Source organism: Amblyraja radiata, chromosome 25 (assembly GCF_010909765.2).
Source record: "Amblyraja radiata isolate CabotCenter1 chromosome 25, sAmbRad1.1.pri, whole genome shotgun sequence".
Lineage (NCBI taxonomy): Eukaryota > Metazoa > Chordata > Chondrichthyes > Rajiformes > Rajidae > Amblyraja > Amblyraja radiata.
In genome coordinates this window covers 14,348,339-14,360,719 of record NC_045980.1, presented here as the reverse complement: position 1 = coordinate 14,360,719, position 12,381 = coordinate 14,348,339, and the positions used below count along the sequence as shown (strand labels likewise).

The window sequence follows — 12,381 nt, the reverse complement described above, 5'->3', positions numbered from 1 at the left end:
GTGGTTAAAGTGCACATTGTCAGATTTCATTAAAAGCCATTTTTATACATTTTGGTTTCTCCATGTAGAAATTACAGCTGTGTTTATACATAGTCCCTCCCCATTTCAGGGCACCATAATGTTTGGGACACATGGCTTCACAGGCGTTTGTAATTGCTCAGGTGTGTTTAATTGCCTCCTTAATGCAGGTATAAGAGAGTTCTCAGCACCTAGTCTTTCCTCCAGTCTTTCCATCACCTTTGGAACATTTTATTGCCGTTTATCAACATGAGGACCAAAGTTGAGCCAATGAAAGTCAAATAAGCCATTATGAGACTGAGAAACAAGAATAAAACTGTTAGAGACATCAGCCAAACCTTAGGCTTACCAAAATCAACTGTTTGGAACATCATTAAGAAGAAAGAGAGCACTGGTGATCTTACTAATCGCAAAGGGACTGGCAGAAGAATTCTAACTATAATAAAGAAAAATCCCCAAACACCTGTCCGACAGATCAGAAACACTCTTCAGGAGTCGGGTTTGTCAATGACCAAAATCCGCAGAAGACTTCATGGACAGAAATACAGAGGCTACACTGCAAGATGCAAACCACTGGTTAGTCACAAAAATAGGATGGCCAGGTTACAGTTTGACAAGAAGTACTTAAAAGAGCAACCAAAGCTCTGGAAAAAGGTCTTGTGGACAGATGAGATGAAGGTTAACTTATATCAGAGTGATGGCCAAAGAGCAAAGTATAGAGGAGAGAAGAAACTGCTCAAAATCCAAAGCATACCACCTCATCTGTGAAACACGGTGGTGGGGGTGTTATGGCCTGGGCATGTAGGCTACTGAAGGTACTGGCTCACTTATCTTCATTGAGATAGACAAAGACAACACAAAGGACATTTATTGTCACATACACCATTTTGGGTGCAGTGAAATTTGAGTTGCCATTTGCAGTACACCAATAAAAATAAAACACAACATTAAAGAACTTGGCATTAAACATAAAAACATCCCCCCACAATGGTTCCCACTGTGAGGGAAGGCAGCAAAGTCCAGTCCTCTTCCTCTTGTTCACCCGTGGTCGGGGCCTATTTGAGGCCGCCGCAGTCGCCGCGGTGGCGGCCCGATGTTTCAGGCCTTCTCGCCGGATGATGGAGTTCCGGCATCGGAGGAACACTCTCAGCGGCCTGGAGTGTCTGGAACGGCCGCTTGCTGCCAGAGACTGCGGCTCCCGAAGTCCACAGGCTGCGCTGGTCGGAGCTCCAGCATTGGCGATCTTGGCGAGAGGTCCCAGGCGCCGCGGTGTTTGAATTCAGCGCCGCCCGCAGCTGGATGCTCTGTGACCACAGTTCCGCGATGTTGGAGTCGGTGGTCCCAACACTCCACACGCTTACCACACGGCGACCCGGGTAAGGCATCACCCATGATGGTGCTTCATCTCTGTGCCGCCGCCGAAGTTCTGGCTGGTCCCGGCAGGAAACGCCGCTCCAGTCCCCCTGGTAGGCCGCGCGGAAGGGGGCGAAGATGCGGCTCGGAGGAACGCCGCATCTCCGACCAGGTAGGGACCATGAAATACAGTTTTCCCCCTTCCCCCCCCCCTTCACCCCCCACATCAAAAGATTAGACCTCCAAAAACAAAAACTTTTGGCACACTAAAAATAAAAAAAAAGGGTGAAAAGACGAACAGCTACAGGCTGGGCAGCCATACTCGAATGCGCGCCGCCTTACAATTGCTGATGGTAGTAGCATGATGAATTCTGAAGTGTACAGACACACCCTATCTGCTCAAATTCATTGGACGGAAGTTAATTCTACTGCAAGACAATGATCTCAAACATACTGCTGAAGCAATAAAGGAGTTCTTGAATGGCCAACCTAATTTAGCATGCCTTTACAGCCCCCAAAACAAGAATAAGCTAAAGATGGCTGCAGTACAGGCCTGGCAGAGCATCACCAGAGAAGACACCCAGCAACTGGTGATGTCCATGAATTGCAGACTTCAAGCAGTCATTACTTGCAAAGGATATGCAACAAAATACTAAACATAAATCAGGTGCGGACCCATTGGGCCCCGGGTGCCCAGGGCAATATTCCACCATTGACCCATAGCCCCCAACTGCGCAGGCGCGGCTGAGGGGTTTCCGTTATGATGCCAGTGATCCCCGTTGTGACGCGAGTCATGGCAACCCTCCCCAACTGCGCCTCTCCATCCTTCTTACTACCCTATTCTCCTCCATTCCCCTTCATCTCCCTCCCCCTCCTCTTCACACTCCTTCTTTCCCCTCTCCTCCCCTCCCCCATCCCCACCCCACGTCTCCCTCCCTCTCCTTTCCCCTACCCTCAGTCACTCCCTCCCTCCCTCCATACAAACTTAAAGCACACGGCATTGGGGGTTCAGTATTGATGTGGATAGAGAACTGGCTGGCAAACAGGAAGCAAAGAGTAGGAGTAAACGGGTCCTTTTCACAATGGCAGGCAGTGACTAGTGGGGTACCGCAAGGCTCAGTGCTGGGACCCCAGCTATTTACAATATATATTAATGATCTGGATGAGGGAATTGAAGGCAATATCTCCAAGTTTGCGGATGACACTAAACTGGGGGGCAGTGTTAGCTGTGAGGAGGATGCTAGGAGACTGCAAGGTGACTTGGATAGGCTGGGTGAGTGGGCAAATGTTTGGCAGATGCAGTATAATGTGGATAAATGTGAGGTTATCCATTTTGGTGGCAAAAACAGGAAAGCAGACTATTATCTAAATGGTGGCCGACTAGGAAAAGGGGAGATGCAGCGAGACCTGGGTGTCATGGTACACCAGTCATTGAAAGTAGGCATGCAGGTGCAGCAGGCAGTGAAGAAAGCGAATGGTATGTTAGCTTTCATAGCAAAAGGATTTGAGTATAGCAGGGAGGTTCTACTGCATTTGTACAGGGTCTTGGTGAGACCACACCTGGAGTATTGCGTACAGTTTTGGTCTCCAAATCTGAGGAAGGATATTATTGCCATAGAGGGAGTTCAGAGAAGGTTCACCAGACTGATTCCTGGGATGTCAGGACTGTCTTATGAAGAAAGACTGGATAGACTTGGTTTATACTCTCTAGAATTTAGGAGATTGAGAGGGGATCTTATAGAAACTTATAAAATTCTTAAGGGGTTGGACAGGCTAGATGCAGGAAGATTGCTCCCGATGTTGGGGAAGCCCAGGACAAGGGGTCACAGCTTAAGGATAAGGGGGAAATCCTTTAAAACCGAGATGAGAAGAACCTTTTTCACACAGAGAGTGGTGAATCTCTGGAACTCTCTGCCACAGAGGGTAGTTGAGGCCAGTTCATTGGCTATATTTAAGAGGGAGTTAGATGTGGCACTTGTGGCTAAGGGGATCAGAGGGTATGGAGAGAAGGCAGGTACGGGATACTGAGTTGGATGATCAGCCATGATCATATTGAATGGCGGTGCAGGCTCGAAGGGCCGAATGGCCTACTCCTGCACCTAATTTCTATGTTTCTATAACCCCTCTCCCCTCCCTACCCCCTCCTCTTTCTCCCTGCTCCCCCACTCTTCACAACCCCCTATCCCACTCCCCCACACTCCCTCCTCACCTCCCCACTGCCCTCCCTATCCCACTCCCCCACACCCCCTCCTCACCTCCCCACTGCCCTCCTGTCCCTCTATCCCCCACTTCCTACCCCCCCCCCACTTCACCCTCTCCCTCTATCCCTCCTCCTCTCCCTCCTCACTTCCCCCAAATACCCTTCCCTACCCTCCTCCTCTCCTCTATCCCCTATCCACTCTTCTCCCCCACCTCCTCACCTCCCCCTATCCCACTCCATCACAATGAAAATCGCATTTAAAAAAAAAGATGAAACCTCCCCCCCATCCCCCTCAATGAAAATCGCATTTTTACTTTAAAATAATTGAAACACAATTTTAGCGGTTAATGAAAATTGAAGAATTTGATTAAAATGAAGTTTTTTTTGAAAATCGCGATTTTTAAATTTTTTTAATGTAAATGACATTCGGGATCTCATTGTGAATGAAAACGGAAGAATTTGATTAAAATGTTTTTTTTGAAAATCACTATTTTTAATGTAAATGAGATTCTGGATCTCATTGTGGCGTCATTATGACGTCAAAGGCGGCTGACGGCAGGGCAAGTGAAAAAATGGTTTGAAAAGTGAATATTGTAAAGTTTTAAATGTCAATAACTTGTAAAATATAACATCAATCCAAACAAAATATGTTTCATTTACATCCCAGGACAATGCTGAGTAAGGTGGGCCAAAAATTGTAGACCTATCCTGTAGCGTTTTGGTGGCGTTTTGTGATCTCACGCAGATGCATGCATACAAACAAACAAACAAGATGAGAATTTTAGTATACTAGTGCTTGTTTTGGGGACTAGTCCCCTTCAGTTTTCTCTTCAGCATATAAAAGGCGTGCTCAATTGGGTTCAGATCTAATATATACTAGACTAAGTGGGACCCATTGGGTCCCTGTCAGACGGGAGGCCTTGTCCTCCAATGCAACCCGTTTCCCAACGCAATATTCTACCACTCACCCGTTCCCCCAACGCAACCCGTTCCCCAATGCAATATTCCACCACTCACCCATTGCTCCCAACTGTGCAGGCGTGGCTCATTTCCCTTCATTCCCCAGCACTCCCTCCCCCTCCTCTTCACACTCCCTCCCCCTTTATTCGCCCTCCTCCCCCACTATTCCCCTTCTTCCCCACTCACTTCTCACCCCTCCCCCCACTTTCCCCCCTCCCTTCTCACCCCCCCCCCATCCCTTCTCACCCCCCCCCCTCCATCCCTACCTCCTCCTCTCCCTCAATCCCCCCACTCTCCCTCCTCACCTCCCCAGGATCTCGTGGGTGCTGCTCCATTCCCCCCTTGCGTGCCCGGACAGCAGAGCCACCTCCCTCAGAGCCAGGCTCAGCGCCCAGGCCCCGGATCGTTGGCGCGGCCTCTCCCCACCCCCGGAGCCAGCTGCTGCAGCCCCAGCCTCAGCGCCAAGGAGGCGGATCTCCACGGGTCCGGAGCAACAGTAAAATGAAATTAATCTTACCCGTGTCGCTGTATTGAAAAAAAGATGGCGATCTGAATTGTGGAAAGGCACAACTGCACAGGCGAGGCTGAGGACCTGTTGGGTGCCCTTTGAGACGCCAGTAAAGACGCGCACGGGATCCCTCCCCCAACTGTACATGCACGGGTGGGGGCACTGTTTTGTTATTTTAGGTTTTAAACGTTAATAATGTTTAAATTATCCCATCAATCTGAACAAAACTTGTTTCATTTACACCACAGGACAATGGTGAGTAAGGTAGGTATGTTGCAAAGCCTACCTGAAGCGTCGCTGAATATCTGCCGCTGAGGTTGTGCGCGATTTTGGCGCCGTTTAGAGGGGGCGGGTTTAAAACGCGATTTTCTCTAAGCTGTTCCAATCGAAAATGTTCAGCCTAGTTAATTATTAACGAAAAATCGCTGATAGACCCCGTCGCAAAAGCTATTATTAGGTTTAAAGGCCTTGAATAATAGTTATAGTAGTTTAAAAATCAATCTTTAAACCCGCGACCGTCAGCAACCGCAGGGTCTCATAAAGAAAATAGCAGAAGGTAGGTTGTATATTTTTACATTCAAAAGGGCTTCTAAAGATCCCTTTATACAAAGTTTAATATTGCGAGTAGCTCAATTTGGGCCCATTATATCGCGCAGTATTTTTCTGGGCATTTGAGGCACAAATCTACCGCAATGTGAACGTTCTAAACCAGCGCGTTCCACAGGGACCCACTGGAAAGCTGATTTAAATGGGCATTTATTTACAGCAATTGAACACTGAATTCCTTCCATTTGGCCTATAAATTAATGTAAATGAGATTTAAAAATCATGTTTTATTGTGAATTATTTGTGAATATTATTTGGACATTTAGGCTATTTAAAAATGTTAATCATTTATTAAGAAATGGATAGATGTTTAGATCTAGTAATTGAAGTCTGAAATTAGCTACAATTAGGTAACTAACTAATTATATGCTTTAATTTCAGGTCATCCAAGTAAGATTATTTTATATTTGTTTCAGAATGCTTCAATCTATGATAACTGAAAATTTCATTCAGTTCTCTTAATTTTTAAGAAAGTTATGGGCTTTTGACTGTTCACGATCACAACTTTTTTGTTATGTCCATAGAAAATCAATAGGGAACAAGATGCTCATTTCCCAGTATGAAAATGGCCACAACTTTTTAAATACTTGAGATATGAAAGTGAATTAGATGTCAAATTAAACTTATTTTTATGCTTTATCTGATGGGATAAATTACAGACTTGATTTTTAAAATCTCAAAATTTTGTAACATTGCTAAGTAAGGTGGGCCAAAAATTGTAGCGCTATCGTGTTACGTTTTTGCGCAAATAGAAGTACTCACAAACCAGCAAACAAACAAACAAGATGAGAGTTTTAGTAATATATACTAGACCAAGTGCAGACTGTTGGGTCTGCTCCCCCAACGCACCTGTTCCCTACCCGTAGCCCCCATGGGAGGCTTGGTCGTCCAACTCAAGTCATTCCCGAACGTAAGATTCCAGCACTCCACTACCTCCCTGAGCCGTGGCTTTAAAAAAAATTCCAAGTGCACTTCCCCTGAGTGTGCAATAGCAATTTGCTCTCCCCCTCCTGTAAGGTGAAAAGTGCAGAGTGTTCCTGTGTCGTCAACTGCTAGCCGAGCCATTGTGACGTCATCAGTTGAAGCTGGTCATTTTAAATTCAGTATTTTTATTTTTTTTTAAACCTTAATCAGTAATGTTGAGAAATAAAGCATAAAATGTTCAGTGAAGGAGTTCTCGGCCTCGAGGGGAAAAATGTCAATCAGAATATGTAAAAATGTAATCGTTACCGCGTAGTGTTTTTGCGAAGATGTAAAGACAACCACATGTACACACACATATACACACACATATACACACGTACAAGATCAGACTGTTAATAAGTATATGATAAGATAGATAACTACTTTCATTTACATGACATTGCTGTGTCCCAAACATTATGGTGCACTGAAATGGGGAGTCTATGTATAAACACGCTGTAATTTCTACATGGTGAACCAAATTGTATAAAAATGGTCTTTATTAAAATCTGACAATGTGCACTTTAACCACATGTGATTTTTTTTCTATTACAAATCTCAAATTGTGGAGTACAGAGGCAAATAAATAAATGATGGGTCTTTGTCCCAAACATGGAGGACACTGTAGGCTATTCATGAATCACAAAACTAACACATAGGTATAGCAAGCAGTCAAGAAGACACATGGCAACCTGTGCACAATTGATATTGCAACATCTTTAAAACCTTATTGCCATTTTATTTTCCCAATACTAGTTTCATTATTGATGCTTAACGGCTTTATTCTGTTTTTGTCCTTCAATATTCTTTTTGTACTCTTTGAATTTTGCACTTTAATTTTGCATCATTCTACTGTTTTACATTCATCCTTGTACTTATTTTTGTATTCATCCCCACATATGTATGTTGTTTACTTCAAGCTTCATGTGAATCAGGAATTTCATTGCACTCTGGTGTATATGACAATAAACTAATCTAATCTAATCCTTGTTCATTTGTAATTTGCTTTATTCAGCTTTAAGACCCTAGTTTTAAATTTGTTCAGAACTAAAATTGCTTTTAGTTTTTATATTCAACTCTATTATATTGTGTTCATTATTCCCTAAACGCCCCTTAACTAATTAATCCTGTTTGCTTGATCCTGACAGTGTACAACCAGTATATATGAACTCAGGATAAGGTGTACATAGTATAACCTATTTTTTGTCAAATAGTCCCCTGACAAAACCTTGCTCAAAGAATTAGAAAAGCATTCTCCACAGACCAGTAGTGTGCAAAGGAAATTGCATTAATGTGTATACAAATTTTTTTTTTAAAGACACTTAATAACATTGTGTTCAACAGATGAACTGCGAAACAGGAATGAAATTATCAGAACTTTAAGTACACAGCAAAAGATTTTAGAATCTCAACAAGCTGATTGTTTAAAAACACTCAACTGCACCCAGCAAAAGCTGAAGGAAATGTCTGAGAAAGCAGCAGAGTCTGTTAACATCTGTGAAGAGCTAGAGGTAACAAAAAAGAAAATCATTGACACTATCGCCCCATAAATGTGTATGTGAATTCAATTAATTGATTTTGTTTGCTTCTACTAGGACAGGAACAAAAGTCTGAATTCCTCTGTAATGGAGCTCTCTGCCCAGGTGGGACAGTTACAGGCGCATGAACAGGAGCTCGCTACAATGCTGGAGTTAAAGGTACTACGTGATCAGTAAAATGTGCATACACATGTGCTCTATTCTGAACTATAAGCAAATCCTAGTTTCCATTCAAGAGAAAAAAAAGGTGTAAATGGAATGAACAAGATGTTATTGCTAGACCTGATGCTATTGAAGCCAGGGTTTTGAAAAATGATTATTAAACTTTTGTAGACACAAGGAACTGCAGATACTGGAATCTTGAGCAGAAAACACAAAGTGCTGGAGTAACATCCATGTCGTCAGATATGGATCGACACCCTATCCATGTCAATCTATATCCGTTGAGATGGATATGGACTTCACATTGAAGAAGGGTCCCGATCCGAAACCTGATCCTGATCCATATCCTCTACAGATACTGCCTGACCCGCTGAGTTACTCCAGCATTTTGTGGATTTCAGCATCTGCAGTTTCTTGTGTCTTCTTGAAAATGTTCTAAATGGTGTCTAGCATAAATGCTGCAATAACCATGATGCTAATATAATATATTTTGTCTAGGACAAAGATATGGTTGAAGCTACCAATCATATCATGGATCTTACAGCTAGGTTTAAAACCTTGGAAGGTGCATTACGAGAAGCCAGGTTAAATGAAACAAATTCCAGGAAAGAGGTTCATGATTGTAAACAGCATTCAAAGAAACTGCGACATGAAATCTGCAAGCTTAAGGGTAGGTATAAAATACTATTCTTTAGGAATTGATGTTAGTAAAGGGCGGTTCTGTGGCGCAGTGGTAGAATTGCTTCCTTAACGCCAGAGACCTGGTCTCGATCCTGACTACCGGTGCTGTCAGCGTGGAGTTTGTACCTTCTCCCTGTACTTTTTTCCGGGAGCCCCGGTTTCCTCCCACACCCCAAAGACGTGCAGGTTGATGCGTTAATTAGCTTCTTTAAATTGTCCCTCGTGTGCAGGATAGAAGTGGCAATCGGTGATGGCTGGTCAGCGCAGACATGGTGTGCCAAAGGGGAAGTTTCCTCGTTGTATCTCTAAACTGAACTAGATGTGTTTATGAATTAGGATTTTCCAATATTCTACATTATTTGGAAAAATACTGATATCCGGCATGCTTGGAACTTTGGTGGTGCCCAACCAGTAGCTTTTCCAGATTATTGGATGTTAATACCTCAACTAACTTTTAAAGTTGTTGTATAGATATAGATATAGATAGATATCATACAATAACTTTAAAAGTTAGCTGAGGGGGAATGTGTACATCACAATGGAATCTCATTTAGCAGCAAATTTGGGATCGTTAATCTCATTTAGGGAGGAGGTTTTTAATGGTAGGGGGGGGGGGGGTGAAATGGGGGTAGGTCCCTGTTTCATTGTTGGGGGGGGGGAGGGTGGAATAGGGCAGATGTTTCATTTACAAAATAAGACACATGTGGGGGGGATGGGATGGGGGAGGAGATCCCCATTTCACTCACCCCTCCCCCCCCCACCCCCACATAACCATATAACATATAACAATTACAGCACGGAAACAGGCCATCTCGACCCCTCTAGTCCGTGCCGAACACATAATCTCCACGTGTGGGTTTTTATTGTGGGGTGGGGGTTGAACAGGGGAGAATTTTCATTTACAATAACAAATTCCAGGTCTCCTTGTGGGGGGCGGGGGGGGAGGGGTGGGGGTGACGGGGGAGGTGATCCCCACCTGCGTGGGGACGATTGATTGCCTCTGCAAATTCCGGAGGTGAGGAGAGGCCGCACCGGGGTCCCGGGGCCTGGGCACTGGGGTTGTGTCTGCGTGCGGTGGCACTGCTGCTCCGGGCCCGGGGCAGCAGAAAATGGGGCTGACGGTGGTGTATGAGTTGCATGTTTTCAGGAAAACTATTAGGTCCAATGTCATGATTTGCATTTGTCATTCCCTGCATTGACCAGCAGGGATTACTTTCCGGATAGTATCTGGACTCGTCGCATCAGATGTAGTAGTTTCAGGAAAGATGGAGCAAAGTGGGAGGTGATGGTGGTGGGTTTATTTCAGAGAAAAAAGTTCTAAATCAAGAATTCTAATTGTAAAGCAAAAAATTCTCTCAAAAGCAAATTGAAACTGTAAATCTGTCTAAATTAGTACTTGCCAGAGATTGAGAAAACTAATGATTTAAAGGTAGAGGCTTGATGTCAACATCAGACTGCAAAATTCTTCAACACTTTGAGCGTAATCATTTTCTGTCCTATGTCCTGAATTTTCACCAGTCCACCACTGATGACGTTTTACCTTTGTTCTGTTTATTTAGATGAGTTGGATGAAAAGACAGCAGAAAATAATGAGCAGAGGGAAGACATTATTCGCCTTAAACAAGAAAGACAATATCTTGGAAATGAGCTCACTTTAGCTGGTGAGTAAATAATCCTACAGAAATAACCAGGATTATTAGTTCTGCTGCATGATATTTTATGACCCATCAGGGATTCGAGGTTGGTCACGACACGCGAACGAAAGCAGAAATCAGTGCTAATACCCGTGTATTCTGGGACATTGAGAGAAAATACAGTGCTCACTCACCTAATTCATTATTCGTAGAACTTGGAATAATACAGCACAGGAACAGGCCCCGTTCGGCTTACAGTGTTTATGCCAAACATCATGTCAAGTTAAACCCATCTCATCCAAATCCCTCTATTCCTTGCACTTCCGTGTGCCTATCTCAAAGCTCTTAAACACCTTTATTGATTCTGCCTCCACCACCACCCCCATGAATGTGTTCCAGGCCCCCATCACTTTGTGTTAAAAAAAAAAACTTCCCCCTCACTTCTCCATTAAACATTCCCCCTCTCACCACAGTGATCAAAGGGCTAAAGTGTGGTGCTCCCAGGGGTGCAGTGTTGCCAGAGCTCACCGGAGCGCCACTCCACCTCGGGCACCTCTGTAAGAAAAAAACAGGGGACTTTTAACTAGCGGGAGTGTGGTCGGGGTAACCTGATTAAAAGAAGGGGAAGACATCACTACTGATGGGTTTTCCCTGTAGGAGGGGGGGAGCACTAGGACCCACCCAGCAGAATCAGACCATGTGCTGTCTGCATCGTGGAGGATGGAGGTTGTGGGCCTAATGCTGCACCTGGAACTCTGATGAGGTGAGTGTCGGCTCTGGCCCGCTGGTGTCTGGTGGAAAGGCGAGGGTCGGCGGAGTCGCTGGTGGAGGCCCGTGAGTAGAGGGTCGGCGGCAGCAGCATCGGTGTCCGGGGAGACAGTGAAGGTGGGTGACAGCGGCGGTGGCCCCACCCGGGTAGGTGGTAAGAGTCAGCAGCCGCGGGCGGCAGTTTCGGTGGTCCGACTCCGGGCCTGGGTTTGGCCGGGTAGGCGGTGAGGGTCGGAGAGGCGGTGGATGTTGCTGCTCCTCGTGGTGGCCATCTCGGTCATGTGGTGGTCAGGCAGGCGGCGCCATGGTCCAGCGGTGGAGCTCCGGCCTGTGGGCGAGTGGTCGAGTCGAGGAATGTCTGTGGAGGGACCAGTCTGGAGTGGGTGAGTAAGTGGGTGTGTGAGTGAGTGGGTGGGTGTTTGTGAGTGGGTGGGTGTGTGAGTGTGTGTTTGTGTGTGAGTGGGTGTGTGAGTGGCTGTATGAGTGGATGAGTGGGTGTGTGTGAGTGGGTGGGGGGGGGGGGTAGGTGAGTGTGTGTGAGTGGGTGAGTGAGTATGTGAGTGAGTGGGTAGGGGTGTGTGTGTGATTGTGAGTGTGTGGGTGGGTGTGTGTGAAGGCCCAGAGCTGAGGGAGGGTCAGGGCGAGTTGGTGCAGGGCATCCACCTCTATAAAAAAAACTGCATTTTAACTTGTTTTTTCTTATGATACTTTGCTTGCAGTAATAAATATTCATGATAATTATGAGCTGCAAACTTGTGCAATTATTTTGTTATTGGGAGAATCCCTCCCCGATCTCGCACTGAATTTTTATTGGATTAGCGCTCCAAACTGGCGATTTAGGATAGTCTATTCATCCATTGTGTTGGAACCTCTTGAGGCAGACTAGCTGTGGCCCCGCCCCGCGTTCGTCGCGTCCACCCCAAGACAAACCGAATAATAATGCCCCTGTTTGACAGCTCCAGCACCTAAAAAAATAGCACTGCAACACTG

At 45.2% G+C, this 12,381-nt stretch overlaps 1 protein-coding gene across 3 annotated transcripts in view; it reads left to right on the top strand.

Moving 5' to 3' along the window:
* Positions 1–12,381, top strand: part of ccdc62 (coiled-coil domain containing 62) — a 34,020-nt gene that overhangs the window by 7,813 nt on the left and 13,826 nt on the right. For all 3 annotated transcript variants that reach the window (XM_033043195.1, XM_033043194.1, XM_033043196.1), the window contains 4 exons: positions 7,953–8,119; positions 8,204–8,305; positions 8,807–8,978; positions 10,549–10,650. In XM_033043195.1, coding sequence (XP_032899086.1) covers positions 7,953–8,119; positions 8,204–8,305; positions 8,807–8,978; positions 10,549–10,650 — 543 coding nt within the window. The remainder of the gene's footprint in view (positions 1–7,952; positions 8,120–8,203; positions 8,306–8,806; positions 8,979–10,548; positions 10,651–12,381) is intronic.